At 47.6% G+C, this 13506-nt stretch overlaps 1 protein-coding gene across 1 annotated transcript in view; it reads right to left on the bottom strand.

Moving 5' to 3' along the window:
• Nucleotides 1-13506, bottom strand: part of spdya (speedy/RINGO cell cycle regulator family member A) — a 109501-nt gene that overhangs the window by 55823 nt on the left and 40172 nt on the right. The window contains exon 3 of the mRNA XM_070884556.1: nucleotides 4679-4737. Coding sequence (XP_070740657.1) covers nucleotides 4679-4737 — 59 coding nt within the window. The remainder of the gene's footprint in view (nucleotides 1-4678; nucleotides 4738-13506) is intronic.

Below are 13506 nucleotides of genomic sequence, written 5' to 3'. Positions count from 1 at the left end.
AAAGTTCTGTTAATAATGGAACAAATAATGTAAATGATTCAGTTATAATTTAAAATATATTTTATTCAAAAGTTTAACAAACATTTCTTGTTTGTACTTAACATTAATAAAAATATTCTTGTATCAAACTTTAAAGTTTTCAGTTAAGATTACTTAAAAATTTTAAGATCACTTACTAACTTTTAAACTTGTAAATTTACATAACTTACAAAAAACTTTTAATTTGAGAACAGTTACAACAGTAACCCATCATCATCAAAGGCTGTCCCTCCAATGAGGATGAAGTAACAACAATAACAACAACAGCAAAGAAAGGCTGCACCCATCTCTCCTCCACCTTATTCTAAGACCGCCTGCCGCACTTGGTCTTGGTGACTCCACCACCCCTGCCTGCAGGTGTTGGCATAGTGTTTCTCGGGTTGGTACCAAGCTTATTCTTTCTAATATCTTGGGTAATGCGCACCTGTTGATGGGGGGGGGGGGGGGGGGGGTGGCAGGTGGCAATGTGAAGGGCCCGGCTTGGGGCTCTTCAGAGGCTGGTCTGGGGATTGGAGTGGGAGTGGCAGTTGATTCTGTCAATGGGCACGGGGTCTGGGCGTGTTCCCTTATTGCAGCAACTAACTCCAAAATTCCCTCCTTCATGTGCCCTGACAGTGTCTCAACTACCTCCAACATTCCCTCCCTTATGTTCACCGACAGTGTCTCACCTATCTGTGACATGCCCACCCTCATGTTGAGGTGTCTCACCTATCTGTGACATGCCCTCCCTCATGTTGAGGAAAAGTGTGTCAACTACCTGCAACATTCCCTCCCTCATGTTCACTGACAGCGCATCAGCTACCTGTGACATTCCCACCCTCATGTGCACCGACATGGTTTCAGCTGACTGAGAGATTCCCTCCCTCATGTTCCCGGACATCATTCCTATTTTTCATGAGAGTGTTGTTACTTCTCCTGACAGTCCCAATACCTTATCACCCACCCCACTGATGGTGTCCAGGAGTGATTACATAAGGTCAATGCTCTCCGCACTCATTGCCATCATGTGAACCACATCTGTTAGATCCTGCACCTTAGGAGAGTGCGGTCGAGCTCTCCTTCCCTTCCTCACCCTGGGTGTGGATCGCAGTATCCCAGTGATACCCGTAGCCTCGGATGGTGGGGCCCTGGGTGTGCCTTGCTGCACCCCATCACTGGGACCAGCAGCCTTGGACGGTGGGGCCCTGGGTGTGCCTCGCTGCACCCCACCACTGGGACCCGCAGCCTCGGATGATGGGGAATCATGGAATGTCTCACCAACACTCAAACTAGTAGTCAGGGAAGGGGCTGGCACATCAATGGGCGGCACCTGCACCTCCTCAAAAGTCAGTAAAACAGTGGGGGCTTCATCCATCCCCTCCCCCTCACCCCTATGCTCTTGGTCTGGAAGGTGGGATTGGAAGATGTTCTCCTCTTCAGGCTCGTCTGAATCTTCTTCTGCATCATCAGGGTTGGCCTCAAGTTCTGCAAAATATAACAGGACAGACAAATGGTTGAGAGGGCAGGGTGGCATGAGTAGGCACATACAGCACAGGCAGCAGGCTCATTTGAAGGACCATGATGAATGATAGCATATTGCATCAATTGAAACGTAGCTGAGGGAGACATCCCCTTGAACCGAAGCATGACTAGCCTGCATAGTACTTAACATTAAGAAAAGCCAGGCTCTGGAATTTGCAGGACTTACCCTCTCTCCCTCCAGTGTGGGCCTAGCTTGTCTCCAGGCAGGACACATCAAAGCAGCGACCCTCTCTTCCAAGGGTGTCAGTGGGTGCAGATTTGCTGGACCTCCTTCTGTTTGAGTTCTTTCTCATTTATTGTGTGCCACTTTCCTCTGCAAAGATGAAAATATAACTTTTTAGAGAGGGTGTCTTTCTGCTGGGTGGGACATATACAGATGGTCACATTTACAATTGCAATTCCATTGAAAAATGAAAATATTACTTACACTAACAACTTGACCAAGGTCCTGCCACTTCTTTTTTTTTACTGGCTCCAGACCTCATGGTGGTCACCTTTGCACAGTTGGTTCCAATGTTTCTTTATTTCTTTTGGTGGAATTTTTATGTAACCTCTGCTGGTGTCCAGCTCCTGCATTCTGCCCTCAATCACAGTAACTAGTGCCTTCGCTTTATCCTATAAGAAATTCTTGGTCCTGGCGCCGCGTTGCATCTTGTATTGCAGCTCCCGATTTTTCAAATAATAATTACAATTCTCACACAGCATTCAAGGTTCTCACACACACAACTGGCTCTTTAAAAATGGCCGATTGCAGACCGGGAGCTGTATTGCACATGCGCGCCCATAGAAATCACGTCAAAAACGTCCTTTTGTTTTTTCACGCATGCGCAAGAGAGGCGGCATTGTTTTTTTCGGTGCAGACAGTAGGCTCCACCTCCCCCCCCCCCCCCCCGAAGCTACTGGACAGGCTGCGTGGCGCCAATTTTGACAAATATAGCGGGGAAACTTGGCACATTTATTTTTGGAATAGTTCTGGCCTAGAAAAACGGGCGTAACTCTGGCAATATGCCAAAAAACAGCTTTTGGTAAAATTGAGCCTTTTCATTATAGGCAGTCCCATAAAATCGAGGAAGACTTGCTTCCACTTTAAAATTGAGTTCTTGGGTGACTGAACAGACCAATATGGGAATTACAGTCTCTGTCACAGGTGGGACAGACAGTCATTGAAGGAAAGGGTGGGTGGGACTGGTTTGCCGCACGCTCCTTCTGCTGCCTGTGCTTGGTTTCTGCATGCTCTCGGCCATGAGACTCGAGGTGCTCAGCACCCTCCCAGATGCACTTCCTCTACTTCGGGCAGTCTTTGGCCAGGGCGTAACTCTGGCAATATGCCAAAAAACAGCTTTGGGCAAAATTGAACCCTTTATCTGGAAGACCGTTAGTTACTTACTCTTTGTCTGAAGAGCCTTCTGATATCAGCTCTAAACTTACTTTTTGCTACTTTGAATTGATGCAAAAGTGGCAGCATAATTGAACCTTATGGGGCCAAGTTTCGGCCTGAGTTGCTCCTGTTTTTTTGGAGCAACTAGTTTAGAATGGAGTATCTTAGAAATTGCAATTCTCGGCATTTAGTTTGCTCCAGTTCTAGTCAGTTAGAACAGTTTCAGTTTGGAACAGATTTTTTTTTTTCAAAAGGGGGCGTGTTGGCCACTTACGCCCGTTTTGAAAGTTTAGGCAGTGAAAACATACTCCAAACTAACTTAGAATGGAGTAAGTGTAGATTTTTGTACGCTCAGAAAAACCTTGCCTACACTTAGAAAATCAGGCGTAGGTTACAAATCAGGCGTAGGGAATGGTGGGTGGAGGGGGGGGTGTGGGGGGGGGGTTAAAGGGAAGTTTACAAACATTAAACACTTCAGTTTTACAAATAAAGAGCCATCATCAATAATAAATGATAAATAAATCAATAAATCAACCAATAAATCAATCAAAAAAAATTAATAAAAAATAAATTTAAAAATCAATAAATAAAACATTTTCTACTTACCGACTGCAGCACCGGGAGCCCTCCATCAGCGTGCTGGGACGGCCCCCCAGCTGTCTGTCTGTCTGTGTGTGTCTCTCTCACTCTCTGTCTGTCAGTGTCTGTGTTTCTGACAGCGAGGGGAGAGGGGAGGGGGGTGGAGGGGGGGAGGAAGGGGGGGGTGGGGGGGGGAAGGAGGGGGAGGAGGGGGGTGGAGAGAGGAGGGAGAGAGGGAGGGGCAGGGGGAGGGGAGGGAGGAGGGTTGGGATGGGTCGGGGGTTCGGGGGTAGGGGGTCGGGGGCGTAGGGAGTGGGGGTCGAGTCCGGGGGGGGGGGGGTCGGGTCCGGGAGTCGGGACGAGTCCGGGGGGGGGGGGGGGGGGAGTGGAGCGGGGGTTGGGTCCGGTCCAGGGGCGGGGGCGGGAGGAGTTCGGGTCCGGGGGCGGGGGAGGGCGGGAGCAGGAGTCGAGTCGGGTCAGGTCCGGGGGCAGGGGGGAAGCGGGGGTCGGGACCGGTCTGGGGATGGGGAGCGGGGGTCGGGTCGGGTCTGGTCCGGGGGGCGAGGTCCGGTCCGAGGGGGGTCGGGGGCGGGGGGGCGGTGGGAGTTGGGTTGGGTCCAGGAGCGGAGGGGTGTGGGTCGGGTCCAGGGGCGGGGGGGGGTTTGGGTCCGGGGTCGGGGGCGGTTCGGGTCCAGGGGTGGGGGGTGGAGTGGGAGTCGGATCCGGTCCGGCGGGGGGGGGGGGGGGCGGTCGGGCCGGGTCGGGAGGAAGCAGGAGCTGGGCGAGGGAGGTGCAGCCTGATCCACACAGCCCCAGTGAGGCCATTTGGCCAGGGCTAGGGACCCCTCCCACACAGTTTTGTGCGCATGGAGCTACTGCACATGCGCGCCCACTGTAGCGCGCATGTGCAGAGGTCCCTGCACTGTTTTCAGCGCAGGGACCTGGCTCCGCCCCCCACAGCTCGTGCTGCGCCGCGCCCAGCTCCAGAGGACCTGCAGGGAGCCGGAGAATCGGTAACTATTTTTTAGGCACACTTTAGACGCGAAAAACGGGCGTCCAGGTTGGGGCTGCGCCGTTCTAGGTGCGGCCCGAAACCTGGGACCTATGATTCTCATCTCAAATTTGAGATAGGACTGATCAGATTTGGTAAAGTATATATACCTTGTCAGAGACCTTGCAGCAGCAGTCCATCCACAGGAAGTCTTGTATTAAGTCATCATCTGTGAAGCACCAAAAGCTAAAAATAAATCTTAATGTTGTAAATATAATTGTAATGCAGGGTATACTGAATATATCAAAGAGTAAAGTTTAAAAAAAATTGTTGCAAATATATTTGAAAGCATTGGGGAATCGATTTGTCAAACCAGCTGGTCTTGATTCCCTCCAGCTGCCTCCGTGACAGGTTAAGAGACAGCTGTGGTACATAACTTGCCACATCTGTCATTGTAACATTTGCTGGCTGGAAAATTCTGTTGAGTAGACATACAGTTTTAATTCCTAGTCCACCTGCATTCAAATGCCAGCCCTACCTGAATAGGAGGAGTAATATGCCTTATTCAATTGGTGATTTTAAATAAAATGGTTAAATAAATCAAATAATTTAATTGGACAGATTGTAGTCTGCTGATGTGAACCTGCATAATTGTGCTCCCGCCTCTGTTTTTGATGCCCTTACTGCTTCCAAATCATTTGTCATCTATTCGAATCGCTGCAGTCCAGTACAGCCCAGGCCACAGTCACAAACAAAATTATCTGTGACTCTGTGCAACACCAAGTAGAAACTTTAAACCAGCTTCATGATAAACACACAAAAAATATTTTGGGGATGTAATTATCCCTATTCACTTTTAGATGAACTCGTTAAAGGTATTTGAAACTGTGGCGTTAATCTCCGCTGGAACGACATAAACCCCAGCTCTTATATCGTGACAATTGTTCGGTGCTTATGGGCTAGATTTTCCATTATTTTTGCATGCATACTGCCCACTTAATGTTCATTTTAACGCTGAAATGAGGTATAATGCCCATATATCGCCCATTTAGCCACAAAATGGAAAGTAACGACCATTTCTTGGTCACTTATCGCCGAGCGTTACTTTCGGCATGTATGTAACGGCAATAAAAAATAATACCACCCGCCCACTTTTTTTGGGCAGAAAGATCAGAATGGGCGAAACCCACTTTTTTTGGGCGGAAAGATCAGAATGGGCGAAACCAATGCCCATAATATCGCCCAGCGTTACTTTTGGCACATAATTAACACCGAGATTTAATTGTACTGCTCGATACTGTTTTTTGTCGTAAAGATCACATTTGCCAAAACTAACGCCCAGAAAATCACCCAGCGTTACTTTCAGCACCTCGCACACATCTCGCCAACAACATCGCTCGCCAAAAAAACGCTGTGAAAAAGTTGCTCTCACCTGAACTAATCACAGCGGTATGGACGGCATTTTCTAAATCGGAGGTCGCTTCATTTAAAATGCTGCTCTGCTTCAACTTCGGGGAGCTTGGATGTACTCTAGAGGTCTTTTAAGGTGATGTAAACGTCTGAACAAACATATCATCATACTGCAGACGATTGGAATTTACTTTAGGTGTCTTAATGGGGACGTTTATTGTTTGTGAACAATCGGTGTAATACTGATAGCTATTGGAATGGGGCCTGTCATTTCGCAGCCCGTCTTGATGATTACGCACATGTTGCAGACTACAGATGGCAGAAGATATATTCGACAGCAGTATGTGCCCAATCTAAAACGTGCCAGACTGATGAGGAAGAGCAGACCTTACGCCCACCCGCACTTAGAGGGAGAAATTTGCCCCATAACACCTGCCTTAGAAGACTGCACTTCCACAAGAAGGTTATCAGTGAGATATGCCAGCTCATCAGCCGAGATCTGCAACCTGCCAGCACTATCAGGACAGCACTGTCCGTCGAGGTCAAGGTCACCGCGGCACTTTCATTCTGTGTCGGGTTCTTTTCAGGCCTCAACTGGCGACATCTGCGCTATACCTCAGCCTGCCACACATTGCTGCATTAGACAGGTCACTTTACACATGCAGGATGGATTTTATCAGCTTCCCCAAGACCAGGGAGGCTCAGACTGAGAGGGCTTTAGGATTCTAACAAATTGCTAACTTCCCTAAGATGCAGGGAGCAATAGACTGTACGCACAACGCGATGCGGGTACCTTTTCAGGATGTAGAGGTTTTTAGGAACTGCAAGGGATTCCACTCCCTGAATGTGCAACTCATTGTTGACCACCAGCAAATAATTACGGCAGTGAATGCCAAAAATCCGCGCAGCATCCATGATGCTCACATTCTGCGTGAGAGCACTGTATCTGACATGTTTACCAGTCAGCCACAAGGTCAATGCTGGATGCTTGGTGACAAGGGATAAGGCCTCGCCACCTGGCTGATGACCCCACTGCGTGACACACACACTGAAGCCGAGAAGCAATACGAGAGCCACAGAGCCACTCACAATATCCTAGAGAAAACCATTGGAGTACTTAACATAGAAACATAGAAAATAGGTGCAGGAGTAGGCCAATCGGCCCTTCGAGCCTTCAATAAGATCATGGCTGATCATTCACCTCGGTACCCCTTTCCTGCTTTCTCTCCATACTCCTTGATCCCTTTAGCCATAAGGGCCATATCTAACTCCCTCTTGAATATATCCAATGAACTGGCATCAACAACTCTCTGCGGTAGGGAATTCGACAGGTTAACAACTCTCTGAGTGAAGAAGTTTCTCCTCATCTCAGTCCTAAATGGCTTACCCCTTATCCTTAGACTATGTCCCCTGGTTCTGGACTTCCCCAACATCGGGAACATTCTTCCTGCATCTAACCTGTCCAGTCCCGTCAGAATTTTATATGTTTCTATGATATCCCCTCTCATCCTTCTAAACTCCAGTGAATACAGGCCCAGTTGATCCAGTCTCTCCTCATATGTCAGTCCTGCCATCCTGGGAATCAGTCTGGTGAACCTTCGCTGCACTCCCTCAATAGCAAGAACGTCCTTCCTCAGATTAGTAGACCAAAATGGAACACGATATTCCAGCTGAGGCCTCTCTAAGGGCCTGTGCAACTGAAGTAAGACCTCCCTGCTCCTATACTCAAATCCCCTAGCTATGAAGGCCAACATATTATTTGCCTTCTTCACCGCCTGCTTTACCTGCATGCCAACTTTCAATGACTGATGTACCATGACACCCAGGTCTCACTGCACCTCCCCTTTTCCTAATCTGCCGCCATTCAGATAATATTCTGCCTTCGTGTTTTTGCCACCAAAGTGGATAACCTCATATTTATCCACATTATACTGCATCTGCCATGCGTTTGCCCATTCACCTAACTTGTACAAGTCACCCTGCAGCCTCTTAGCATCCTCCTCACAGCTCACACCGCCACCCAGTTTAGAGTTGTCTGCAAACCTGGAGATATTACACTCAATTCCTTCATCTAAATCATTAATGTATATTGTAAATAGCTGGGTCCCAGCACTGAGCCCTGCGGCACCCCACTAGTCACTGCCTGCCATTCTGAAAAGGACCCGTTTATCCCAACTCTCTGCTTCCTGTCTGCCAATCAGTTCATTATTCACATCAGTACATTACCCCCAATACCACGTGCTTCAATTTTGAACACCAATCTCTTGTGTGGGACCTTGTCAAAAGCCTTTTGAAAGTCCAAATACACCACATCCACTGGTTCTCCCTTGTCCACTCTACTCAAAAAATTCCAGAAGATTTGTCAAGCATGATTTCCCTTTCATAAATCCATGCTGACTTGGACCGATCCTGTCACTGCTTTCCAAATGCGCTACTATTTCATCTTTAATAATTGATTCCAACATTTTCCCCACTACTGATGTCAGGCTAAGTGGTCTATAATTACCCAATTTCCTTCAGTTCCTCCTTCTCACTGGACCCTCGGTCCCCAATATTTCCGGAAGGTTATTTGTGTCTTCCTTCATGAAGACAGAACCAAAGTATTTGTTTAACTGGTCCGCCATTTCTTTGTTCCCCATTATAAATTCACCTGAATCTGACTGCAAGGGATCTACATTTATCTTCATAATCTTTTTCTCTTCACTTATCTATTGAAGCTTTTGCCATCAGTTTTTATGTTCTCAGCAAGCTTCCTCTCATACTCTATTTCCCCCCTCCTAATTAAACCCTTTGTCCTCCTCTGCTGATTTATAAAATTCTCCCAGTCTTCAGGTTTGCTGCCTTTTCTGGCCAATATATATGCCTCTTCCTTGGATTTAACACTATCCTTAATTTCCCTTGTTAGCCACCTTCCCAGTTTTATTTTTACTCCAGACAGGGATGTACAATTGTTGAAGTTCATCCATGTGATCTATAAATGTTTGCCATTGCCTATCCACCATCAACCCTTTAAGTATTACTCACCAGTCTATTCTAGCCAATTCACGTCTCATACCATCGAAGTTACCTTTCCTTAAGTTCAGGACCCTAGTCTCTGAATTAACTGTGTCACGCTCCATCTTAATAGAGAATTCTACCATATTATGGTCACTCTTCCCCAAGGGGCCTCGCACAACAAGATTGCTAATTAGTCCTTTCTCATTATGCATCACCCAGTCGAGGATGGCCAGCCCTGTCGTTGGTTCTTCGACATATTGGTCAAAAAACCATCCCTAATACACTCCAGGAAATCCTCCTCCACCGCATTGCTACCAGTTTGGTTAGCCCAATCAATATGTAGATTAAAGTCGCCCATGATAACTGCTGTACCTTTATTGCATGCATCTCTAATTTCTTGTTTGATGCTGGCCCCAACCTCACTACTACTGTTTGGTGGTCTGTACACAACTCCCACTAGCATTTTCTGCCCTTTGGTATTCCATAGCTCCACCCAAACTGATTCCACATCATCCAAGCTAATGTCCTTCCTTACCATTGCGTTAATTTCCTCTTTAACCAGCAACACCACCCCACCTCCTTTTCCTTTCTGTCTATCCTTCCTGAATGTTGAATACCCCTGGATGTTGAGTTCCCAGCTTTGGTCACCCTGGAGCCATGTCTCTGTGATGCCAATTATATCATACCCGTTAACAGCTATCTGCGCAGTTAATTCGTCCACCTTATTACGAATATTCCTCGCATTGAGGCACAGAGCCGTCAGGCTTGTCTTTTTAACACACTTTGCCCCTTTAGAATTTTGCTGTAATGTGGCCCTTTTTGCTTTTGCCTTAGGTTTCTCTGCCCTCCACTTTTACTTTTCTTCTTTCTATCTTTTGCTTCTGCCCCCCATTCTACTTCCCTCTGTCTCCCTGCATAGGTTCCCATCCCCCTGCCATATTAGTTTAACTCCTCCCCAAGAGCACTAGCAAATACTCCCCCTAGGACATTGGTTCCAGTCCTGCCCAGGTGCAGACCGTCTGGTTTGTACTGGTCCCACCCACCTCCCCCAAAAACGGTTCCAATGTCCCAGGAATTTGAATCCCTCCCTTCTGCACCACTCCTCAAGACACATTTTCATCTGAGCTATCCTGCGATCCCTACTCTGACTAGCACGTGGCAGTGTTTGCAATCCTGAAATTACTACTTTTGAGATCCTACTTTTTAATTTAGCTCCTAGCTCCCTAAATTCGTCTTGTAGGACCTCATCCCATTTTTTACCTGTATCGTTAAGCAGCACTTTAGATGCCTGGACCACTCAGGAGGAGAGCTCCAATAGCACCCTGAGCAGGTAGCTCAATTCGTGGTGGTGTGCTCAATACTGCACAACTTGGCTATCAGGAGGGGACAAGAATTGCCAGAAGGGACTGATGGTCCACCTCAGGAGCGAGAGGAAGAGGAGGTCGAGGAGGTGGACGGTGACCTCGGGTCAGACAAACTGGCTGATGCTGAAACCATGCCCCCGCCTCCACTGGACTACAAAAAAGGGCCCGTGGTGACTACATAGCTGCAAGACTTTTTTGTCAGCAGCTCATAAATGAGCGCTTTGCTTGAAAGAATGTTGTTGTTATTTACAAAGCTGCAACACTCCTGGATGTGCAGGTCATACATCAATGGTGTGCATCATCTTGGTGACAGTTAAAGTTTAAGTTGATTCAAGTTAAGTGTATTTATACCCTTTCATGTTAAGGAATCACTAGTGTGTAACAGTACAGCTATCTGAGACAATGCACAACAAGGTTATGTTAAATAAAAAACATTTCATCCGACCATTTGTGTGAAATCATAATTATAACTGTAAATAAACACCACACCCCACCCCCGCCCCACTCCACACCAAATTTATCACATTTACATCATTCAATTGGTCACCATTTCCAGCAACACATAACACAAATGCAAACTAGCAAGGTAGCCCCCTCGCCCTTTCCCCCGACCCTTCCGCCAAAATAGCATCAACAACATAAAAATATGCCCTAGACAACACCTGCGGCCATACACCTCACTTTCCTTTACCCCCGCTTCTCCTCCTCCTTCACCATCTGACTCCAAGCCACCTGGCCAAGGAATTCCCAGGTGATGCTTCATTGGGGGGGATGATGGCAGAACCACTGCTTGGACGGATACGAGAGAGGACAGTCCCGAGGTGGGAACGTCCACCGGGCCAGAAACAAGATCTTCCTCCTGCCTCTCATGTGTTGTTGGCAATGGGGGTGCGGCACCTTGGGGTGCAGTCTACGCCACCAGTGTTCCTGGTTATCAGCTCCAGGGCCTCCGCCATCCGTGGCACGTATTCCGTCATTTTGGCAGACATGCTGGCCAGCTGGAGGAATATGTCCCCCCATTGTCTGTTGGATCTGCTGACCTATGTCAACACTCCTCCTGGACAAGTGTACCATGTCCCCGCTCAGATCTACCGCTCGTGGAGCAGACCTGCCACGTTGAATCAATCTCCGTTTGGTCGGCGTCGTCCTGGAGACACCTGGGGTGCCCTGTGGCAAGGTGCTTGGGCCCGGTACCTCCACGGTGGATGTGGAAATGGCCGCAGGAGCACTAGATGTCATCGGTGTCAAATGGATTATGGAGGTTGGGGGTGCAAGCTTCTCGAAGTCGGCACTGTCATCCATTGAGAAGGGACCCAGCAGATGCACGGGCAAGAATCGGTGCTCGTCAGCACCAGATGGAGGAGAGTCCAGCGAGTCCATCCCTGTGCCCCCACCTTCTGGGTTCGGTGTTCTTGCATGGAGCCGGGCTGCTTGCTGAGCTGCAAAACATAAATGAGGATATTAGAGGAGAAGGGGGTGCTAGGGTCACAAGGTGAGTCCAGCGCTACACACAGCATATGCACGACAAAAGCAACACCACTATCAAGATCATCAGAGACATCACATTTCATGACCATCACCAAATTCTGCATTGCAATGATTCTCATGAGGACATCATTATTTAGAGAAGAATTTTAGGATTCATCTATAATATAATATTGGTCAGATACGTGTGGTATCTATTGACTTTACATCACGGAATGGTATATACTTTACTCACGTGGCATCACATCAGGCTCTGCTGCTGCTTGCGTGGCTGACTGGGGGTGGGTCCCCACTAGTGCCAGCACCCACTCCTCTGTATCGGTGAGGTCGACGATGACTGGTGGCTCCCCACCCGTTCGCCTCTGCTCGGTCCTATTCCTCGAAAGCTTCTTCTGTAAAAGGTAACAACAGCACGACATGGCATGAGATGATTGCGTGATATCATTGCTAGGTACTGTCACAGAGACAGATACAACACAGAACTGACAGATATAATCATGATTATAATGAAAATGATAATTCTTTACCTAAAGATGTATACCGTGACCACAGGCTTTGAGTATAACCTTCCCGGTATAAGTGCAAGACATCACATCTGATTTTAATCACTCATTACAATTACAATTATATAAACATGTAAATACGTGTAAATAAATGTAATACTTACTCTGGTGGATCCGACAAGGTCGTTCCATTGCTTGCGGCATTGGTTGCCCTCACGCACCTCGTTGGTCGCCAACAAGACCACCTCGGCTATCTCGGTCCATATCCTCTGGTAGGCCTTTGGTGTGGGCTTCCCACGCCCTCCCTGGGTCAATTGACCCCACGGTGACTCGAACTCCTGCATAAGGGAGGCATTTGCCTCGTCCGAGAACCTCCTTGTTATTTTGCGTCCTCCCAATTGTTCCTCTCCCAGTTCACTGCCTATGCCAGCGTCCTCAGTCTCCACAACGTGCTGGGTCGCCTCCTCCATCCCTTCAATGTTAAATATTATTTTTTTCCACAAAAACTCGGTGCCAACTACCTTCTTTGTGCTTAGTAGGCTTTTTGCTGCTGGTGAATTTCCCTTGTGCCTCCCACAACAGCCAAAGAAGCACACATCACACCTACACACGCGTTTAGTCCCTCTCTGCTCCTTCTCTCTCTGTCTCCTCTTATAAGAACATAAGAACATAAGAAATAGGAACAGGAGTAGGCCATATGACCCCTCGAGCCTGCTCCGCCATTCAATAAGTTCATGGCTGATCTGATCATGGACTCAGCTGCACTTCCCTGCCCGCTCACCATAACCCCTTATCGTTGAAGAAATTGTCTATTTCTGTCTTAAATTTATTCAATGACCCAGCTTCTACAGTTCTCTGAGACAGCGAATTCCATAGATTTACAACCCTCTGAGAGAACAAATTTCTCCTCATCTCAGTTTTAAATGGGTGGCCCTTTATTCTAAGATCATGCCCTGTAGTTCTAGTCTCCCCCATCAGTGGAAGCATCCACTCTGCATCCACCTTGTCAAGGCCCCTCATAATCTTATAGTTTCGATAAGATCACATCTCATTCTTCTGAATTCCAATGATTAGAGGCCCAATCTACTCAACCTTTCCTTATATGTCAACCCCCTCATCTCTGGAATCAACCTAGTGAACCTTCTCCGAACCGTCTCCAAAGCAAGTATATCCTTTCGTAAATATGGAAACCAAAACTGCATGCAGTATTCCAGGTGTGGACTCACCAATACCTTGTAC

This window comes from Pristiophorus japonicus, chromosome 7 (genome assembly GCF_044704955.1).
Source record: "Pristiophorus japonicus isolate sPriJap1 chromosome 7, sPriJap1.hap1, whole genome shotgun sequence".
Classification (NCBI taxonomy): domain Eukaryota; kingdom Metazoa; phylum Chordata; class Chondrichthyes; family Pristiophoridae; genus Pristiophorus; species Pristiophorus japonicus.
Note: the sequence above shows the minus strand (reverse complement) of the source record. Positions and strands in the feature narration are given on the sequence as shown.